Source organism: Camelina sativa, chromosome 1, assembly GCF_030686135.1.
Source record: "Camelina sativa cultivar CO46 ecotype springtype chromosome 1, ASM3068613v1".
In the NCBI taxonomy this organism is placed as follows: domain Eukaryota; kingdom Viridiplantae; phylum Streptophyta; class Magnoliopsida; order Brassicales; family Brassicaceae; genus Camelina; species Camelina sativa.
In genome coordinates, this window is record NC_141880.1 from 585470 (window position 1) to 606509 (window position 21040).

General features: G+C 40.8%; 5 protein-coding genes and 1 long non-coding RNA gene across 57 annotated transcripts; 3 read left to right on the forward strand and 3 right to left on the reverse strand.

Annotated features, from left to right (window-relative positions):
• Positions 1-3672: 3672 nt before the first annotated feature.
• Positions 3673-11164, forward strand: LOC104759325 (uncharacterized). Of its 50 annotated transcripts, XR_015595520.1 has the most exons (27): positions 3673-3834; positions 4064-4180; positions 4299-4374; positions 4522-4614; positions 4710-4807; positions 4900-4956; positions 5057-5195; positions 5281-5372; positions 5479-5569; positions 5657-5723; positions 5820-5914; positions 6022-6094; positions 6172-6259; positions 6343-6448; positions 6523-6626; positions 6717-6748; positions 6877-6943; positions 7060-7146; positions 7304-7405; positions 7628-7735; positions 7818-7859; positions 7940-8018; positions 8196-8288; positions 8423-8497; positions 8805-8927; positions 9036-9191; positions 9746-11164. It is a non-coding gene; the product is annotated as an uncharacterized LOC104759325 (long non-coding RNA). The 50 variants fall into 50 exon arrangements; XR_015595394.1 differs by lacking the exon at positions 6877-6943 and having other exon boundaries at positions 5657-5736; positions 10140-11164; XR_015595219.1 differs by lacking the exon at positions 6877-6943 and having other exon boundaries at positions 5657-5736; positions 6720-6748; positions 8196-8331; positions 10140-11164.
• LOC147949418 (citrate synthase 5, mitochondrial-like) lies at positions 6731-8261 on the forward strand. Its single transcript, XM_087463310.1, has 7 exons — positions 6731-6748; positions 6840-6911; positions 7060-7146; positions 7304-7378; positions 7628-7735; positions 7940-8002; positions 8196-8261. Exons 1-7 carry the CDS (start codon positions 6731-6733, stop codon positions 8259-8261), a joined length of 489 nt encoding a protein of 162 aa, XP_087319436.1.
• On the reverse strand, positions 9339-10777 carry LOC104763798 (zinc finger protein CONSTANS-LIKE 2). The gene is made up of 2 exons (XM_010487180.3): positions 10044-10777; positions 9339-9907 (listed from the first exon to the last, which is right to left on the reverse strand). Exons 1-2 carry the CDS (start codon positions 10722-10724, stop codon positions 9548-9550), a joined length of 1041 nt encoding a protein of 346 aa, XP_010485482.2. The 5' UTR covers positions 10725-10777; the 3' UTR covers positions 9339-9547.
• A 611-nt stretch (positions 11165-11775) lies between the features above and the next one.
• Positions 11776-14389, forward strand: LOC104703028 (uncharacterized). Its single transcript, XM_019245887.2, has one exon. It carries the CDS (start codon positions 11871-11873, stop codon positions 14142-14144), a length of 2274 nt encoding a protein of 757 aa, XP_019101432.2. The 5' UTR covers positions 11776-11870; the 3' UTR covers positions 14145-14389.
• Positions 14390-14568: 179 nt separating this feature from the next.
• LOC104764554 (putative isoprenylcysteine alpha-carbonyl methylesterase ICMEL2) lies at positions 14569-17330 on the reverse strand. Of its 3 annotated transcripts, none has more exons than XR_015594654.1 (11): positions 16786-17191; positions 16589-16665; positions 16419-16488; positions 16233-16319; positions 16077-16151; positions 15828-15929; positions 15603-15740; positions 15438-15503; positions 15192-15335; positions 15008-15084; positions 14569-14903 (listed from the first exon to the last, which is right to left on the reverse strand). XR_015594654.1 is itself a non-coding variant. In XM_087507234.1 (11 exons), exons 2-11 carry the CDS (start codon positions 16614-16616, stop codon positions 14742-14744), a joined length of 963 nt encoding a protein of 320 aa, XP_087363360.1. In that variant the 5' UTR covers positions 16617-16660; positions 16786-17330; the 3' UTR covers positions 14569-14741. The 3 variants fall into 3 exon arrangements, 2 of the variants coding, with proteins under 2 accessions (XP_087363360.1, XP_010486759.2); XM_087507234.1 differs by having other exon boundaries at positions 15008-15098; positions 16589-16660; positions 16786-17330; XM_010488457.3 differs by having other exon boundaries at positions 15008-15098; positions 16786-17091.
• Positions 17331-18015: 685 nt separating this feature from the next.
• LOC109124816 (uncharacterized) lies at positions 18016-20979 on the reverse strand. Its single transcript, XM_010490242.3, has 9 exons — positions 20674-20979; positions 20147-20276; positions 19942-20042; positions 19512-19637; positions 19303-19423; positions 19131-19215; positions 18904-19017; positions 18752-18791; positions 18016-18389 (listed from the first exon to the last, which is right to left on the reverse strand). The coding sequence occupies exons 1-9, from the start codon at positions 20848-20850 to the stop codon at positions 18237-18239; spliced, it is 1047 nt and encodes a 348-aa protein (XP_010488544.2). The 5' UTR covers positions 20851-20979; the 3' UTR covers positions 18016-18236.
• Positions 20980-21040: the final 61 nt, after the last annotated feature.

The window sequence follows — 21040 nt, forward strand, 5'->3', positions numbered from 1 at the left end:
CCAACCGTTCAGGGAACCCATGGAGCTTGACCACCTCTCGAATAAATGCCTCGGCGACTATTTTTGCTGTGAAAGGATGTTTAAGGGCAATGAAATAGGCATACTTGCTCAATCTGTCCACCACCACCAGTATTGAGTTGAATCCTTTTGACTTAGGTAATCCTTCTACAAAGTCTAAACTCACGTCAGTCCAAACCTGTGTAGGAATGGGTAGAGGTGAGAGCAACCCTGCTGGTGACAAGGTAGAATACTTGTTCTCCTGGCATACTTGACATTTTCGAATGAATTCCACCACGTCCCTTCTCATTCCTCTCCAAGTTACCTCAGCAGTCAACCGCTTGAATGTTTTTAAAGCTCCTTCGTGTCCTCCTACTGCACTAGCATGAAACTGCTCCAGAAGCTTTGGAATGAAGGGAGATCCTGCTGGTAGGGCTAAGCAACCATTCTTGTACAGCAATCCTTTCTCTAGACTGTAATCTGGGTAATCACCCGACTTCTTTTCCAATGCGACCAGTATTTTTCCCAACTCTGTATCAGACCTCACCTCCTTTAACAGTTCTTCCTTATCCAGGTTCAGGGGAGCCGTTAGAGTGATGTGATTCAATTCTGCAACCATTGGTTTCCTTGATAACGCATCTGCCACTTTGTTCTCTACGCCTGGCTTATACTCGATGCGATAATTGAGTCCGATCAACTTTGCTGCCCACCGTTGTTGAACTGAAGAAACTGATTTCTGTTCCAGCAAGTGCCTAAGACTTCTTTGATCTATTTTAATTACGAACTCTGGTCCAGTCAAGTAATGTTTCCACTTACTCACGGCCATCACTATCGCCAGTAGCTCTCGTTCGTATACTGATTTCACCCTGCCCTTGGAGGAAAAAGCCTGACTGAGAAATGATATAGGCCTCTTGTTCTGAGACAACACCGCTCCAATGCCACTGCCTGATGCATCTGTTTCAATGGTGAATTCTTGATTGAAATCCGGCAGAGCCAAAACCGGCAAGCTTGTTACTGTCTTCTTCAGCAGGTGGAAAACAGTGGTAGCATCTGGTGTCCACTCAAACTGCCCTTTCTTGAGTAATTCAGTTAATGGCCTCGCCATTAGACCATAGTTTTTGACGAAGCGACGGTAGTAGCCTGTTAAACCCAGGAATCCTCTCAGCTCTGTTATATTCTTTGGTGTGGGCCATTGAAGCATTGCTTCGACCTTGTCAGGATCCGCAGCAACTCCTGATGCTGAGATTCGACGGCCTAAGTAGGAAACTTCAGAGTTACCGAATGAACACTTCTTAGCATTGGCATAAAACTGATTTCGCTGCATCAACCCAAGTATCACTTTCAGATGCTTCAAGTGCTCTTGCAGGGTTGGACTATACACCAGAATGTCATCAAAGAACACCAATACAAAACGCCTCAGGTATGGTCTGAAAAGGTCGTTCATGATGCTCTGGAATGTTGATGGGGCATTTGTCAAACCGAAAGGCATGACCAGGAACTCGTAATGACCTTGGTGCGTTTTAAAAGCCGTTTTCTCCACGTCGCTGCTCTTCATTCGAATTTGGTGGTATCCCGACTTCAAATCCAGCTTGGAAAAGACGGTTGCACCTTGCAGCTCATCCAACAGCTCCTCAATGACAGGGATTGGATATCTATCCGGGATGGTAGCCTTGTTCAGGGCTCTGTAATCTACGCAGAAACGCCAACCACCATCCTTCTTCTTTACTAACAAAACGGGGCTGGAGTAAGGACTGACACTAGGTCTGATAACCTGAGCATCCAACATTTCTTGCACCAGTTTCTCAATTTCATTCTTCTGGATAAATGAGTACCTGTAAGGGCGTAAGTTGATGGGAGCGGTACCAGGTTGGAGGTTAATGGCGTGCTCTCTGTTACGTTGAGGAGGAAGACATTGAGGCATCGCAAAAACTGATTTGAATTCGTTCACCAACTCCTGAATTTCTGCAACCTCCGGAATTTTCTTGTCTTGTGGTACGTTTCCCTCAAACAGAGTCGTTAATTCCAGCAGATAGGTTTCCCCTTTGTGCTGTATAACTCTTTCCATGGACCTAAGGGATATTGGTTCCTTGCTTAAGGAGCGATCGCCTACAATGGTCACCCAACGCGCACCAATCTTCCAGCTCAAAGTTCTTTTCAGCCAGTTTATCCTGGTGTCTCCCAAGGTAGCTAACCAGGAATACCCCAACACCACGTCTGTGCTACCAAGCTCAATCACCAACAATTCCTCCATGATTTCTACTCCCTGTATCCCTAGCAATGTACCCGATACTCTCCCTTTTCCCCTAAGTATTCTACCACCTCCCACTCGTACTCCAAAAGCTCGTGTGGTAGAAATGGTAAGTCCTAGTTCCTTCACCAACCCATAATCAACAAAACTTCTAGTGGCCCCAGAGTCCACCAACACCACGACATCTTTGTCCCCTAGTTTTCCCATCATGCGCATGGATTTCTCATCTGTTAGTCCGGACATTGAACTCATAGAGAGAACTTCATACTCTTGGATCTCTTCCACATCAGCTTCCAACACCTCCTGAGTGTGATGTTCTTCGACTGCATCACAATACTGTTCTTCATCCTCGGCTACCTCCAGACATTTCAGTTTCTGCTGAGGCTTGCAGCGGTGGCCAGGAAACCACCGGTCACCACAGTGTCTACAGGGATTGGTGTTGCGAGACTCGGTACCCCCAGTGGTCCTCTTGAGATCCTTGTTGTTCTCCATGGACCGTTTCCCTTGGGCATGGTCCACTGGTCGTGAAGAGTTTGCTCCTTGGCCGTGTGTAGGAGAATAAAAAGACCTGACCATTGTCCTCGGTTGCAGGCTCGTATTCTCACTTTCTTGATGCTCTATCATCCTTGCAGTGTCCACTATTTCTGCCAGATCGAAAGGCCTGCAACGCACCACTTGGTCTCTGATATTCTTGCGCAAACCCCTGAGGAAAGCTGACTCCAGTACATCATCAGAGACATGAGGAAGCTCCACTGCTATCTCCTCAAATTGTTCTCGGTATTCTTCCACGCTACCCTTCTGGTGAATACTCATGAGCTGGTCTAACGCCGACAACCCTCTACTCGGCTTGAACCTCACCTTGAACTTATCCTTGAAATCCTTCCAACTACCGATTCGTTGTCTCCCATAAGCCATTCTCCACCAAGTCACGGAGGAGCCGGTAAGACAAGATATCGCTAAATCTATCTTAGCATATTCCGGTGTTCCCCTATTCGCAAAACATTTTTCTAATCGAAAAAGCCAGTCTTCAGGACTCTTACCTTCGAACAAGGGTAACTCCATCTGACGGTTAGGGTATTCCGGTATGTAATCCTGCGACGCAGTCTGCTGCTCTGGTAGAGGAGCCGAAAACTGCAAAGTCGCCGGTCTCAGGTGAGATCCCTGTTCTGGGTTTGGAAGAATCCCCGCTGTAGGTTGACTGGTAGAACCCACCTATGGGGTCGTCGTCTGTTGGAGTGGTGGAGTTCCTGAGATTGGGCTGTTAAACCAGGTAGGAACGGAATCGGAGTTGGGAGCAACGCCAAGGGTTTGGTTGCGAAGGATCTTTTGGAGCATTTCCTTGATGAACGAGAGGTCAGAATCATGTCGATCGATTCGCTGTTCCAACGAAGGCGATGTCGGAGCCGTCTGGGAGGACAACTCGAGCTCACTCGTTTCGGTTTGGATATTTTTTCCGACAGCCGACTGTTGAGGAGCTATCAGAATCTCTCAATGAAAGCACCACTTGTTAAGGTCGAACCCTCAACTTGATTTTGAAAAGAAGAAATAAGAGGGAGATAGAGATAATGCGCCTGTCGGCGGAGAGTAAGGTAAGAAGAGGATAGAAGTTTATGATTATTAATGTTATCTCTACAAAACCATAGGCTTGTTCTTTAAATACAACTTCCCTTATTAGGGTTCTTTTATGAAACGACCACGCATTGGTACATACACACAATGCTTCTTTTATTCAATTCTCTAACCTTCTACTGGATTCCACAGTTTAGAACTCTTAGCCACTTTTGGTCTTTCCCAACTGCCTTGCTCTTCTTCCTTTAGTTCTTAGCTTCCTCTTCACAAAAGCTATTGGCACTCTTAGCCTATCATTCTGGAGCTTCGAACTCAAAGCCCCATGGGTTCCTCCTTATCTACTTATCTATGGGTCCAATTTCTCGGGTAAGGGTTTGTTGTTCTCGGACCTCTCTCTATTTGATTATTATTCGCAAATCTTCTCTTCTCCATTGACTAACATATCACCTGATGATTTTGTTCCTTCTCGCTCTCTCTCTCTCAGGTTCCGAGCAAGCCAACACTAGCAGCCAAGCAATTTATGATAACCGGTTCTTGGTGTTGGTTTTACGGGATCACAGGTTATGCAACTTTTGTCTCTTTTTTTTGTTTGTTTTGGTTACAATTACAATTTTTAGGGTTTAGATATCTATATGTGATTGCTTTGTGCTTATAGGGTTAATGGCATACTGTGGCTTCTCACGATCTTTTTGTTTCATATCTCACAGGAGCTATTTGAAGAACTATTGCCAGAGTATCCGGTCTGGTGATGTGTACATCCCTCGGGGGTGTTTCTGTCCCTCCCAGCCCAATCAATTTTGGTAATGTGTTTTGTTTGACTGCATATGTCTCTCTATTGAAGTGTTCATATGGTCTTAGTCTTGATGCTTAACTAAGTTCAACTTTTTTTGTGCAGTCAGAGGGAGACACAGTAACTGTTGGTGACTTGTAAGTTTATTGGTTTACTAGGAAGCAGCTGGATTCACAGTTGATGATCCTGTTCACACAATGTTGGTGAGTTCCCCTCTTTATCTTTGCTTTTTTTTTTTCTCTTTCCTAGGGTTATTCATCTGTAGCTAACATATAATTTGTCCCTGTTATTACAGCCACTTTCTCTGGAGCTTGGACCAGGAGTTTTGGGAAACATCTTCGATGGAGTTGAGGTTCCGTAGGATTTTACATGAAGTTTCATGATTTGTTTTACCATTTTATATTGCTGACTGTGCATGGCTTCTCACGATTCATTTGTTTCATATTACACAGGAGGCCTTTGAAGACTATTGTGATGTCTACATCCCTCAAGGTGTGTCGTCTGTCCCAGCTCTTGAAAAACATTGTCCTTGCGAGTTCTAGCTCATGATGATGGTTCGAATCTACTACTCAACAGATTGATCCATTAATTGTGAGTCGAATTGGCTTTCTAAATTTGTTGTTGTTTCTTTATTTTTGATCGAGACTGAGATTTTGGGTTTAATATGTTTCTGTAGGTATGGAGAATTAGGGTCCCTGGAGCTTGGAACTCAAAGTCATGGGTTCGTTATTCCAGATAGAGTATCTATCTATGGTCCAATATTACTCGGTCAGGGTTCCTTATTCCAGATAGACCTCTATTTTTATTGGCAAATCCTCTTCTCTTCTCCATTGACTATCACCTGATGATTTTGTTTGCTCTCTCTCTCTCTCAGGTTCCGAGCCAGCCAAGCAATGGCCCCTATCTTGAAGGAGATTTCTGCCACGATCCAAGGTTGGTTTGTTTGTTCTCTTGTACTTCTTTGTGTAAGTTTACTTTACTCGCTTTTTTTCTTTTCTTTTGCTTCCAATTTAGATGGAGACTGAGAGTTTTGGTTTAAAATGTTTCTGTAGGTATGGGGAATTAGGGTTCCTGGAGCTTCGAACTCAAAGCCACGGTTCCTGATATATCCAATCCAGAGTATCTATCTATGGTCCAGTTACTCGTCAGGGTTTGTTCTCTTCTCCATTGACTATCACTTGATGATTTTGTTGACTTTCTCTCTCTCTCTTTCAGGTTCCGAGTCAAGTATCAACACTGCAGCCAAGTAACGGCCAAGAGAGATGGCCTCATTAGCCTTCAATCGGGCTCTTAAGCTCTCTAAACCAGAGGTTTGATTTTTACATCTTCGCATATAATTTGGTCTCATTCCTCAGTTCACCACCATCGTTGTTGCTTGTTGGATTGGTCTAACTTCCTTTTTTATCTTACGTTTCAGGATAACCGGTTCTTGGTGTGTGGGGTTTTACGGCATCTTTGGCAACTTCTCGTCCAAAGCATGGGGATCACAGGTTTTCTTCTTGCTTTTTAATGGTTTTTTTTTCAAGTTATCTCTTGTGAATTTGACATTCGACTGAGCTTAATTCAGGGTATGCAACTGAATTCTATATTTTTTCTTCTTGATGAATTCGGATATGATGCATGTGTGGATGGGGGGACCTTGTTGTTTCCATGGCGTATGTCTCTTTAACTACTCTCATCTTATTACTAATTTGACTGATTCTAGATGGCTTTTGATTGATTGTCTCACTAATTGCAGGGAAACGAGTGTCACAAACATAGCTGCTCGCTAGCTCTACCAATCCATGAACAAGACCATGAGCAACGTCCAAGAAAACGAAGAATAAGAAGAAGAACCACTCCAGGTTTTGTTTCAATCATCCATCACCATTGGTTAAGGTCAACTACTTTTTTTAACCATTCTTCTATGTTATTGCAGGATAGAGAGCCGTGTTAGAACCAGTAGCTACAACACACAAAGCAAGCCTCAGGACATAACATTTTACTCCTACCAAAGCAAGCACATGTCAAAAACAAGGCCAGGTTCTATATCATTCTTTGTGAGATTGTATTGTTGTTAAGTGAGATCTGAGAGGCCATTCTAATTCTTTTTTCTTATTATTTTTCATGCAGCAGTAATCTCCGGGATGCGGACGTCTGAGCAGGTATAAAACATGATCAAAACATAATCAATAAGCTTAAAATTTTTTAATGTGTATTATGATTTTTCTTTTCCTTTACCATCTCTTTTTATAGCATGATCAAGGGTCTTTTTCTACTGTTATTGTTTTAGTGATCATGAAGGTGGAAATATTAGTGCTCACGCTGGTCTTGATACATGATAGTGTTCTTGCCATCAAGTGAATTTCTTGTTTTTTTGGTCTTGATACATGATAGTGTTCCACTTTGTACTCCAAATGTTTTAATAGACATATCTGATGGTTCTGTTTTTGGCTTATGATGTTTCTTCATTAAGGTTGGGAGTGCACTTTCGGATCCATATTTTTCATCTCCAGCTGCATTAATTGGTTTAGCTGGGCCACTCCATGGTTTGGCTAATCAGGTACCCCTCTTATTTATCTCCTGAGTGACTCTTCTAATTGGTCGAAAGTACAAGTGAGAGTTCCAAGAATGACTCTTAAACTGCTAAACTTATGATGTTCAACTTAGAATTTTGAAATCTTAGTCAGTTTTTTTTTTTTTGCATGGTCTTGTTGTAGGAAGTTTTGCTGTGGATTAAATCAGTTGTCGAGGAATGTGGAGAAAACATATCAGAGGAACAACCAAAAGCTAATGTCTAGAAAACGTTGAACAGTGGCAAGGTAAACAAAATTCTGCTCTACTTAGCCTTTGTAAAAGCTTACATGCTCTGAAATGAAAGCTGAGAGAAATAGACCGTTTGTGATTTATATTGCATGCTAATCACGACAGACCATAACTTGAATCATTGTCCAATTAATGGATAAAAGCTTGGGATTATGTTTTAATTTTTGGCTTTGCCTGTGAATGTTGCCAGAAACTTTAAATTAACATTTGTCTTGCAGATTGTTACAGGATATGGTCATGGTGTCTTGCCTAAAACGGATCCAAGATACGTGTGCCAAAGAGAGTTTGCCTTGAAGCATCCACCGGATGATCCTCTTTTTCAGCTGGTAACGTTTTTCCCCTTAATATTTGGTCATGCTTTTAAATTTCTACTGGCTCATAGATTAATCAACTCGATATGTTTCAAAGCTTTATGAAGTGGTGCCTCCTATTCTAACTAAGCTGGGAAAGGTACTATTTACATTATCATTCATGTGCTACCAGATTCCTGATTTACTTTGGTTTTATGAATCTTAAAATCGCTGTTACAGGTCAAGAACCGGTGGCATAACGTTGATGCTCATAGTAGAGTGCTGCTGAAACTATTAATTATGGTCTAACCTAAGCAAGGTACGAACTGCATCGTTAAGTGTGACTAACCTTGGACCTGGTTTTACTGAATCTTGGTTATAATAGAGTGATATTAAGCTTATTGATTATGTTTTGATCATGTTTTATAGACATACATTCGCGCTATTGACCGGTCTCGTTTAATAAATAATGCTGTTTTCTTTTCTTTTGTTTCAGTTGATATGGGACCGGGCTCTTGGACTGCCACTAGATAGGCCAAAGAAAGGACAGCGGAAACGCTAAGTTGATCCCTTACTGTGGTTGGTCAAGGTTCTTTCTTTCATGAAACTAGCCTTCTCTTCCATTTGAATGGGTAGCTTTTGGCACTTTTAGAGAAACAAACGATTTTTAGTCTAAATTTTTCCTGTATAGTTATGAACTTCTAACACTGTGTTTTCTTCCAGATAGTCATAGACAGCGTAGATGCCACAGGACAGATTTCTGCTGCATTCGACTTCACAACTAAGTGAATTCTGCAGGTACGTAGATTTATATTGTGCTTTAGTAATTTTAAATGTTATCGTATATCCCGCTATTTCTGTTTTGCATACATAATGTTTTCATTTACAAACACATACGATCCTAGGAAGATCCCACATTTTATGATCTCTTTGAACATTTCTAGATGTGAACACAGGCTTGGTTAAAATGTGGTGTTTTTATTCGTTGCCCTATGGGGATCATCCTTTATTTTCAGCACTTACCATTAAAAAGTGAGAAAGTATAGTCCTTTATTCTAAAAGGTTTAAAAAGTGAGTTATCTTTGTTTACTTGTCTTTGGCATAGGCATCAACATCTTATGCTTGTAGCTGGTGTATATTCGGTGCTGGCCAAGGACCCAAGTGCTAATCAAGAGAAATAATATGATCGGATGTAATCAATCCATTCACAAAACCTTTCTCCACTCAGGTTTCTCAGTTTCTTCACTATCTTACTCCCACTTGGCTGAATACGTTAACGTATTCTCATTAGTCGAAATTGACCAATTGATGTTGATTTGCATGTTGGTTTTTGGAGTTTCTTAAATTTCTGTGGACAAAGTTGGTCTATGTTATCCGTTTAATCAACAAATCATGAGTTGGCGTAAGTGGAACTGTCCTACAACTTACGTGTACAAGGGATCTGGAACGTGTCAAGAAACAGAAGATTCTACTGCCAGAAAATAATCAAAAGGTATTTACTTTGAACCTACCTAGGTGTGTCGTCTTTCATGTCAAGTGACAACGTGTAAAATCTGCTTTTAGTTTTCTACTCACAGCTACTCATAGTGATGCATATCTCTTTCATGTGGCACCAATTCAATTAGAGTGAGAGGCACTGTTCCAGAAGATAAGATTTCACCATTTCAGCTATGTAGAGAGATGTTGTTTAAACACTGCAGCTATAGGAACATATCTAATTAACTCGTACTAGTTGGACAAAAGTGATAAAACTAAGGATTCATATGCGTAACTGTGGTAATAACTTGTAGAAATCCAAACTAGAAGTATTTTACAGCATGCAATCTAGTCCATCTTCTCCATAGTAGTTCAAAAGGAAGGAACAATTCCATATCCAGTCTCAGACATTAGCGATGTTGAGAAGATTTCTTCAGCATCAGCTTCAATTTCTATCCTCTTTGCGAATCTGCCCTTGATTCGTGGCCTTATCTCTGCATATGCCTTTCTTGAAGCATACCTTATTGTCTTGTCAAACTTCCTCGTCTTCTTCTTCTCTCTGTATCTCAGGACCCTAGCCTCCCTTTCCATTGGAGTAAGCTGCTGCACCATCTGAGTAGGAGGACCAGATAGTTGGTCTATCGTCTCTTTAGTTGTTCTTGGGTGTTGGACTGTTATGTCACTTGCTGTTGACTCTGGCACAACACTGATGTCCATTGATGAAACGGATGCCTAATGACAGAAACAAAGACAATTTCAATCCTCTGAGATAATGGGAGTAAAGAATCGTTGTATAGGGAAGCATACTTGTGATGAAACAACTGATTATTGTGAACTAAAGAGCTGGCATGGATATAAAAAATCTTACGCTATAGTTTAAGTCCTTTAAGGAGTTGTTGTAGTGAGCTCCTGAGGAGCAGCCATAGTTGATACCCAAGTGAAAGTTGTGTTGGCTTTGTTGCAGGTGGCTTGTTGATTCTTCAACTTGAAGTGGCACAACTCCATCTCCACCAAAGCTCCTCTGGTATTGACTGTACTGATGATCATCGAATTGGTTGTCCATGCTGGAGCTGTAATCCACAAGATCAAGATACTCAACACCAAACAAGAACCCATTGTTCTGAGTACCGCTGTTTTTGCCTGGATTAGGCAGTAACCAGGACGCCACCTCGATATCATCCTCATCGTTATCTGAATCAGTCTCGCTCGGGGCCATGGAGCTGCAAGAGTTTGCAGACAATGGGAGAATGGGAACACGTTGATGACGTCTAGCTAGTGGGTTTGCGGAATGAATCTCAGCATCACAGGCTGTGCAGAGAGACGCAGCGTCAGCTTTGCACAAGAACGCAGCCGGAGCAGACTCGCATGACTCGCAGACACGAACACGTTCATGGCGGGAAGCAACACGATTGGCTGCATGAACTCGAGCATCACAGGTATTGCACAAGTAGGCAGAGTCAGCTTCACAGTAGACAGTGCAGGCGGCTGAACGACATGTGTCACATGCTCGTGCCCAGTTACCACTCTCGTTATTCTCTTCTTTCAACATTATAGTAAGTTATAAAGTTTTTAAGATTAGTGGCAAAAGGAGAGATTGTTTGTAATTTAGAAAAGAGGGAAGGCTACTACTATATCTGGTGGTGGTGAGAAGAGGGGTAAAGAGATAGAATCTTTGGAGATGGACACGTGGCGCAGAGTTAGTGGTTGTAAAAAGTGGTTGGATCATCTTGTGGCTGTCTGAGTTTTGAAGAAAGGTTTCATTTAATCATCGAAAAGTCTTCTTACGTCCTTTGCAAAGGAAAACAAATCTACACCAAGTGTCTCCTATGCAAGTGTGTAAACAATCTCTTCCTATTGTAGCTTTCTCTGTAGTAGGACCCGTGAGAGCTGACATGGATAAGATTCCCAATCTCGTAACTTTTACTGTTTTTTCTTTTTGAGCAAAGATGTAAACTTTTCGAATCAAATTTGAAACATGTATTTATCATATATACTAGGTAAATGAGGCGTCGATCAAAAATATATTAGACCAAAAACTTTCAGAGGCATGAAAAGTAAAGAGATGAGAAAAAGCTGACAGTGGTGAATCTGTTGTGACCAATGAGAATATGACAAGTAAGCCTTTAGTGAAGAGATTAGGATGCTCATGAGCCACATGTTATGAAAGCCTCGTCACTGCCTTTTTTGTTTTGTTTTGTTGTCTTGACATCAACTATATTGACATAATAATGATATATATGTATCTCTTAATCATTGCTTAAATTTTCGGGGATATCTATGTTTTCTGTCGGCTATAGGATTTTAAAAACGCATTCCAACCCTGTATTTCATCATGTATAATATAATAAAAATGTTCTACAGAAAAAAAAAAAAAAAAAGTAACTCATTTCTTGTTTGAATTTTGATAATAAATAAAATCATGCATAAATTATTATTTTCCAAGAGAAAGAAAGAAAGAAAAAACTTGGATGGGCTGTTACAAAAAGGGATATCCTATTCGTGGTAACTTATGGACTGGATCGTATATTCAAATAAAGAAAAGCCCAGTGGGCTTGAAAGGGTTTCTGTGTTTCAGCACCGTTCCGTTCGATTTCGAGTTGACTGACATAATCCGAAATTTCAAATTCCCAATTTGAATCACACAAAAGCCAAAAAAAAAAAAAAAAGCTTCGCCGAGACGCTTCAGTAGTAAACGATGGTTCCGCCATTGCTGAAGCTCGAGTTCACCCAGGGTCCAAGAGCTGGCGATTCTCTAGGGTTCAAACCCGGATCCACTATTCGGATTGGTCGAGTCGTTCGTGGTAATGAAATCGCCATCAAAGACGCCGGAATCTCTACCAAGCACCTCCGGATCGTCTCCGATTCGTCGGAGAACTGGATAATCCAGGATCTAGGGTCTTCCAACGGCACCTTATTGAACTCGGAAAGTATCGACCCAGATACTCCCGTCAATCTTAGCCATGGCGACGAAATCAAGCTTGGTGAGTACACTTCCATTGTGGTGAACTTCGTGAGTGATGTTCAGACGCCGCAGGAGCATCAGCTTCCGCCCAGGCCAAGGAGGAATAACAAGCATAACGCTGTTTCGGATCCGGATCCGGATCCTATTGAGTCGGTTCAGGAGAAGCCAAAGCGAGCGCGTGGATCGTTGAAGCAAGAGGAAAATGAAGTACCCAAGAAAACTAGGGCTTCGAGAAAGAAAAATCTGGCAGATATCGTCGATAAAGAAGAGGAATTGGAGGTGGAAGTTGAGAAAAAGGTCAATTCTAGGGTTGGGAGGCCCCGGAAGAACGCAAAGGAAGAGTTTCCGGAGGAGAAAGAGGTCAACCCTAGGGTTGGGAGGCCTCGGAAGAACGCGAGTAGTGCAAAGGAAGAGTTTCCGGAGGAGAAAGAGGTCAACCCTAGGGTTGGGAGGCCCCGGAAGAACGCAAGTAGTGCAGTTACGAATGAAGAGCAAGTCCCGGAGGAGGAGGAAAAAGGCAACTCTGGGGTTCGTAAAGGTAGCAACAGTGAGAGTATCCAGCAATTGGGTTTGAAATCGATCAAATTGGAAGTTGAAGATACCCCAAAGAGAGTAGAAATCTCAGAGGTAAAAAGCAGGAAGAGAGTGACAAGGAGCAAGCAGATTGAGAATGTAAAGACTGAGGACACTGTTTTAGAGGTTAATGATGAGAAGAGAGCTACAAGGGCTACCAGAAGCAAGAAGACTGAAATTGGTGGAGATTCCTTTCTGGAGTTGGAAATGGTCCTCGGCCTAGCCCGGAAAAGCCGTGCAAAGAGGAGGAAAATGGAGCAGGAGCCGTCCAAGAACGTTGTGGAGATGGAAACTAGAAATGATGATGCCGGAGAAGAGGTTTTGAAGAACTGTCATGTTGAAGAAGATAAGGAGAATGAAGCTCAGGGAGGTTGTAGTGAAAGAAGTGATGACAAATGTGATAAAGAAGATGAGAGAGAAGGTGATGGATCTAAGAGGGTGGAGCAGGTGGAGACTGAGTTAAGCAAGAAGCGCACAATAGGAGAAGGTGACCTGAACTATACTGTTAGAGAAGATGGAAAGACTGAGAACTTGCAAGATATTGTAGAAGAAAATTTGAATAAAGCTCAGGAAGGTTGCAGTGAAAGAAGTGATGACAAATGTGATAAAGAAGTCGTGAGAGAGGTTGATGGGTCTAAGAGGGTGGAGCAGGTAGAGATTGAGTTAAGGAAGAAGAGCACAGTAGGAGAAGATGACCTAAACTGTACTGTTAGAGAAGATAGAGAGACTGAGAACTTGCAAGATATTGTAGAAGAAAATGGAAATATATCTCAGGAAGGTTGCAGTGAAAGAAGTGATAAAAAACGTGATAAAGAAGATGAGAGGGAAGGTGATGGATCTAAGAGGGTAGAGCAGGTGGAGATTGAGTTAAGGAAGAAGAGCACCATAGGAGAAGATGACTTGAACTGTACCGTTAGAGAAGATGGAGAGACTGAGAACTTGCAAGACACTGAAGAAGAAAATGGAAATGAAGCTCGGGAAGGTTGCAGTGAAAGAAGTGATAAAGAAGATGAGAGGGAAGGTGATGGATCTAAGAGGGTAGAGCAGGTGGAGACCGAGCTAAGGAAGAAGTACACCATAGGAGAAGATGACCTGAACTGTACTGTTAGAGAAGATGCAGACACAGAAAACTTACAACAAATTGAAGAAGAACGTTGTGACGAGGAAAGAGAGTGTACGGTTGAGGACGCTGGAATTGCGACATTAGATGATGATTGTGAAGAGGAAAAGGTTGAGCAGGGATCAAGCAATAGGGATGTAGAGAGGGTAGAAGTAGATTTAGGGAAAATGACACTAAGAAATTGGTTTGATTCCATGGAAGCTCAACTGCCAAAGCAGACATTTGAAGAGACAGAAAAGATGATCGAGCCCATGAGAAGTAAGACTTTGAGAGTTTACAAGCATATTGCAGAGCAAAGGGCAAAGGGCGTGTAAGTTGATTTGATCATTCCTTACAACATCCCATTTTGCTAAGCTTCATGATATGTTTTAGGATATGTTCTAACTTATACCTGAGAATACTTTGATCTCATTGTTAAGTTGCTACTGGCTTATAATGTGATTTCTTCAGGTATGGTAGCAATCTTGTTAAGAAAAATTGAATGACAAAAGCTTCCTTGAAAGCATCTGTATCTATTACTCATTTTGTGCAATGTAGATCATGCTTTTGTGTGTTGTGACTGCTAGGAACCACTAGTTCTTGGAGTTTCTCCATTATTATGCGACTGTAATTGCCAATATCTTTGATTTGCAAGATAGAATGGCTGAATATGATATTCTGATCATCTGAGAGGTAGCTTCAGTTTGACGCTTTTGGATCAGTGGATCGATGTTAATTTTGTGGGACAACTCATGTGGCTTGCTTAAGCTCTATGCATTTACTGATGCAAAGAGAGACTATATGTATATGTATATATATATATCAATCATATCAACATGTGAGAGTTGCTACAAATCGAAGAAAAAGAAAACACAGAACAACAACAAACAAGAAGCTACAAGAAGAACCGTATGGAGATTTAGCTTTCCTGTTCAAAAGGGGCTGACCTTGCCAGCCAGTTTCAGCAATAACTCTGGAACCAGCCGTTTTCTCGGTGGTGCAAATGCATCGTTTTTCAGTGCGTCACTGTCATCAGCGTGTATCATAGAGACTATATGATCAAACAGCTCGTCTTTACCACCTCTCAGGGGATCCTAGCAATGCAAATTGCGATGATCCCATATTAGATAACAGGTATTTCAAACAACAACGAGCTGTGTAGTATATGGATCCGCTAATGCTAGTTTCTATTGCTTACCTGAAGAAATAGATCGGTATGAGTTTTACCCTTGTACATAATTAAGTCGGCTTTCACTTCAACAGCTTGTAGAGCGTCTGTAAAAGTTTTGCTTCAAAAAAAAGAAACTTGTCTTAGATTATGAAGATGGTTAAACCAACTGGCATATTTTGGATTCAATGTATAAGTAAGAGTGTAATCTAACCTTGCTTCAGCGGGGATAGAATTATCCTCAGATCCATGAAAGAGTATATTATGAGGCAAGAGAGAAGCGGCTTTTCGTACACTCGGATCTTTCAATCTTACTTCGGGAGAGAATTGTTCAAAGGACTCTTCTCCTTCCATTATGCTGCAAGTTGATGTAAAGAGAGAACCATAAGTAAAATTTTGGTGTAGAGCTAATATGCCTTTTGAATGTTCCAAGTTAGAAAGACATATGTCATTATATCACCTTAGGAAAATTGAACGGTACAGGCCCCGATTATGGAAGTGTTCAACCAAATTGAAGAGATTGTACCTGTACAAGTTTGCAAATAGTGAGCAGATTTTTGAATCCAAGAGAAAGCCAATATGGAAAAAGTTTTGATAGTAACGCCAAATCTACTTAAGTAATTACCCTCCAGATAAACCAAAGTAAGCTTTTATCTGAGAAACACTCCATGAGATGCGCTCCCCTCTTGATTCTTTAATAGCTTGTTCGAAGAGAGCACAAGAAGAGATATGTGCACCAGCTGATTGCCCCATCAAATAAATTCTACACACGCAAGCAGACACGTTCAGTTCAATCACAGGAGCCCGTAAAAGATAGAAAAACTGAACTGAAAGTAGATTGAGAACAAACCTGTTAGGATCACCTCCAAAAGCAGAAATATTATTGCAGACAAATGAGATTCCTTGAGCGGCATCATTTACCATATCACTAATGGTTCCCTGAGGGAAGTTTCTGATCCAAAGACAGGGGAATGCTTGGTTACAGCGTGGGATACTTATTATATATTGTCAATAAAGTTAGATTCCTAAAAAGCTCTAAACTGAGTACATTGATAGAATCCAGAGGGGAAGTGGTAAGAAAATGATAAAACTTGTTTACCTGTAATCTAAACAGGCCACAATGATATCCCTTTCTGCTAGCTGCAATCCCAAGAGAGAACCCCAGGCTTTGTACCTAAAGGAAGAGGCATATTATATGAGCATAAGAATACGTAGGACATGAGTATGGAAACTCCATTCAAATGCATTGGCTTACCCAATAATCCAAGCTCCACCAGTGACGAAAACTACAACAGGCTTCAGGCCATCGTTCGTTGGAGTTGGTGGTATGTACAAATCAAGCCTGCCAAATAAACAATTATAGACATGTAAAATATTAACCATATATAAGGTTAGAATGGAGAAAGGCAAGATTACGAGATAGAGAGTCATATATGCCTACCTATTCCTTGGTTGATCTCCATAAACTATACTCCTCCTGACTTGGGATGAGAAGAAATAAAGATATGCAACTGCAGAAGAAGATTAAAATGCAAAAAAAAAAAAGCTTTTTAAAGTAAACAGAATTGAGAAAACACAAAACTCAATAAACAGGAACAAAAGAAAAAGAACCTTGAAGGAAACCAGGCATAAGGAGCATTGCATAACAAGCAAGAGCAAGTAATCTTGTAATCCACCGGTAACCTACCCTGCACAAAAACTTCAAACAATCAAAACAAATATTTTCTTGCAGAAACAAAAAAAAAAAAAAAAAACATGTCTTTATTAAGTTTTATAATATAACATCGATCAAATAGAGAAATGAGTACCCGAGATATCCAAGAAGGTTGAAGCTAAGCCGAGTAATCAAATACGTTTCTGCAGCTGCATGGCCAATATCGCGACTGAACGACTGCTGCCGGCAAATTCGAGGTGAGACGTCAACAGACGAAGAAGACTTCCTGATGACTCTTCGACGGACCTCTTCGGGTAAAGGTAGCCTGTTGGAGCCGTGAATCAGCGCCATGTCGTCGGACTTCGCTGCCCTTAAAGACATCGGACAGCATAATAGGTTCGGAGAAGACTGCATCTCCGCCGCGTGATATAAAGATTGGATCTCGATATTTTGTTTGTTTTTCTCTTCTTCTTTCTTCTTGCTTCTTCTCTTATAAATTGATCGGTTCTCTGTTTTTTTGTTATTTCAAATATTTGAAAAAAGCTTTTCGACGCATGTGCGGCTCTCGAAGAGGAAACTAAAGATATAAAGTCCTCAAAACAGCGTCGTGATTATCTCCCCCGCAAGTAATTTAAATCGAATTTAACAAAGTAACAGTTAATCCCCCCCCTAATATAACGACATCATTGTGAATTAGCTAAAGTATCTTATTTTAGTTAATTATTATTATACATACGAATCTATTAAACAAATTGAGTGATACTACTACAAGTTACAACAATTGCTATTTAAATACTGTTTTATAAGGAAACAAAGCAAAAAAAAAATGCAAGATGTATATATCAGTGAACCGCTGACGTAACGCTATTGAAAATCATTTGTGTTTTGGATATCTCGAAACTTTGCATACTATATGCCACGTGGTATGCCAGTCTACAAACTTTTGATTTTTCGAACGTGTTCGGCGATTAAGCGGTGGCACGCACACCAACGAAAGGAATCATCTCTGAATCAATGATTGACATCTCTTCTTCCTACTATTAGGTCGCCTAGCTAGTAATATTGGAGTATTTTAGATTTTTTTTTTTTTTGCGAACAAAAACACTAATCTACATGTGCAAAAGACTCACAACCAAACAACTTTAGTTTCTATAATTACCACCTTTTAATAATATCTTCGGCCTAATAATCTATCTATCTGTCTAAATGATTAATTAGCTTACACACGGGTTAAACCGATATTCTAGAGCCACGGCATTTCAGAAGATTTGATTTTCTTGAGAAAAATAGTTGTCAAATCGTTCATGTAATCATATAGTAGTACTATTAAAACTTAGATAAGATGATCCCTATGCAAAATAGAAATTAGTCAGATATCACTAAATTAGCGACCAAAAGAAAATCAAAATCTTTAGTAATAAGAGATTTTTATTTCAGGGATAGCAACAAAAAAAAAAAAAAAAAAAAAACGTTAAAAGAGAAGAGGAAGAATCTACTTTACGCTGAAGATGAAATGAAAGACGGATTGTTAAAAGCTATAATAAATCTTCTGGTTTTTCAAAGGGGGTTTCAAATGTCACCTCTGCATTTTTTGTTTGTTTACTATCACCTGAACCACCATCTCTGAACGGCACTGACCGGTGTATTCAAGAATGGAGCGTAACGTTGGATAATCGGATTCACCGTCCTCCCTATTCTGCTCCACGTGCTCTGGTGGTAACCCGCTGTTACCGGTGCTTGATACATCAGCTTCAATAGCTGCCACCAAATAACAAATACTCAGTTCATGACAACAACTCCCACTATCCAATTAACAATCCTGAATTTTACCTATATCTTCTTTTATTCAGGGAGAATATGAACTTGGCAGATTCTCATGAAGATTTTTAACATAAGAAACAAAACACAATCTCATTACTAACCCAATGATCTTAGCCAACGTAACATTTTCAGAGACGAAGGATCCATCAACAAAGCAACACTAAAGGTTTTTCAATGAAAATGGTTGTTCCTATGTGTGTGTTCACTTGATAAAATTAAACAAATAAAACAGGGCTTCTACTAGGAGATGTCGAGCCATCACAAAGAACTGATGACTACAACCAAACGAAGATGCTTACCTGCCAGTACATAAACGTCTGTATGATATTGCGTTGCCATCTGCAGTAAGTAAAATGACAATTTTGTTCAGATAAGTGAAATCAGCTAATGAAAAGCTAGGAACTTAGTGCAAATAAACTATAATCACTTCTAACAGGTTCAAAGAGCTTACGAGAGCAGAGAGATAATCAGAAGGAAGCCAATGGCTATCTCAGCCTGCGATGACAGGATATTGAGAGTAGTAGTGTTTGACTCCACCCACACACAAGGGTCTTCCAAGTACTTTCTGATAACCATTACAGAACAAGACACATAGAACGACATAAGCATCAGTACGAATCCACACATGGAGTCAACTACGACATTCATCAAACCTGCTACTCAGCTGGATGCAACTACCTGTATATAGTGGACCGAGCGAAGTTACGCCTCAAGAACTTGGCTACTTGTTCAAGCGCCCGGCACAAGATGGGAATCAAAGCAACTGCAACAACAGATTGATAAGGAGACTAGTCATAAGAATGTATGTGAGTTAAAGAAATTCACAAACGAGTTTTCAATCAATTCTTACACTTGAGACAGAGATGTGAAGTGACGAATGTAAGGCAGTAGATGAAATAGATGAAATCCTTTGCTGCCACAATTGATTGTAAATAAACTTGCAGCCCTTGCATATTCCATGCCCTTGGCCTCTACAGATAACAATATTCGAATTCATATGTAACAAAATGTCGCATTACATGATCACTAGAGAGAAAAACGGGAGATCACATGGCTTACCCCGTATAAGGAGTATAAGGAGTATAGAGATGAGCACGCAGTTCCCATGAAAGATAGACGATAAGCCCTAGTTGAGAGGTTCTTTGGTACTAGAGGTAGCACTGCCAGCACAGCTATAACAAAAACCTGCAAAAGAAGTAATGGATTTTGAGACACGAAACAGGAGATAGTTACATGAAGCATGCCAGACAAAAAGTATTAGTCTCCCTTAGTTCATATCAGAGTACACAACAAACGTTCAGCAAGACAAGAGAACATAAGGACGAAGACAATACACCATAAACCATCTCATTACTGTCCAAGTTGAGAAGTGAACAACAGGTAACAACAGCAATCCCAAGTAACACTCACACCCCTAATAAAGAGCTAGATCTGTTTTTTAGAATTATGCAATAAGACCAAGAAACTTAAACTGGAAACATTGTCTTACCCAAGCATTGACTGAAAACTGAATCGTCTGCTGATCCCAGCGCAGTGAACTTGGGTTTGCACCTGCCGTAGCAGATGGCCCAGAGGCTCGAGGAACCGATCCTGAGGCACACAATTAAGTCAGTTTTTGTTAGTAAGAGGAAAGGTCATCTCATCTCATATAGAATAAATTTGAAGGTCAAGAATATCAGAGAAAGAAAGTTCACCTGAGTTACGTGAACGAACTTGTTCATTTGCATTAGAAGACGGCGTTGAAGATGCAGATGTAGCAGATGGTCTAGCAGATTGTGAAGACGAAGATGAAGTCGACATAGGCTCCACAACAAGATCAGGATCCTATGGCAGTGTAAGCACCCATATTTAGCAACAAATCCAGACCAATACGTTTAAAAGGAAACTTCATAGGGAAAAGCAAAGATGAACAGCACAAACTAAACAAAGACGCAAACGAAAATGAAATCAACAGAGTAACACAGTTTTCAATGGAAAACCCTACCCTCCGCTTAATATAACCTAATCAAGGGGAGATTCGAACCCAATGACTACGCAAATTTTAGTAGAAAGAAGATCAAAACTCCCCAATCGTTAAAAAATCAAGCAACTGCAACAAACACACTTGTAAAACCTAAGATTCAAAGTTCTCAACCAAATCAGTCAGCACAAACTCAAAGTCGAAACTCAAAAGCAACGAAGGATAGATAAGCATAACTTGAAGAGGGAAGAGAGTACGTACGATGTAGCGTTGGTAGAATTTGCGCTTGAAATGGTCGACGACTTCGGGACGAGAAGCCATGTGAGGAGGGATGAGGATATTGGACCAGTAATCAGCCCATCGACCGTCGCTTTCGTAGTCGAATGCTGCCGCCGCAATTTTCTTCAACCGCTGAGGATCTTCGCCGCCTTCCGCCATGGATGAGATCGCCGGAGAGAGAGAGATTTCGGATTCGGATTCGACTTTGTATGGGTTTTTTGCTTCTTTGGTCCACTTTTCTTGTTTACTTACTAGTAGTACTAGTACCTTGTTGAATCTCCCCAGAGCGACGACGTTTTGGCGCAGCAGTTATTTGTGGACTTTATACGTTTAGGACTTTAGTTTGGGC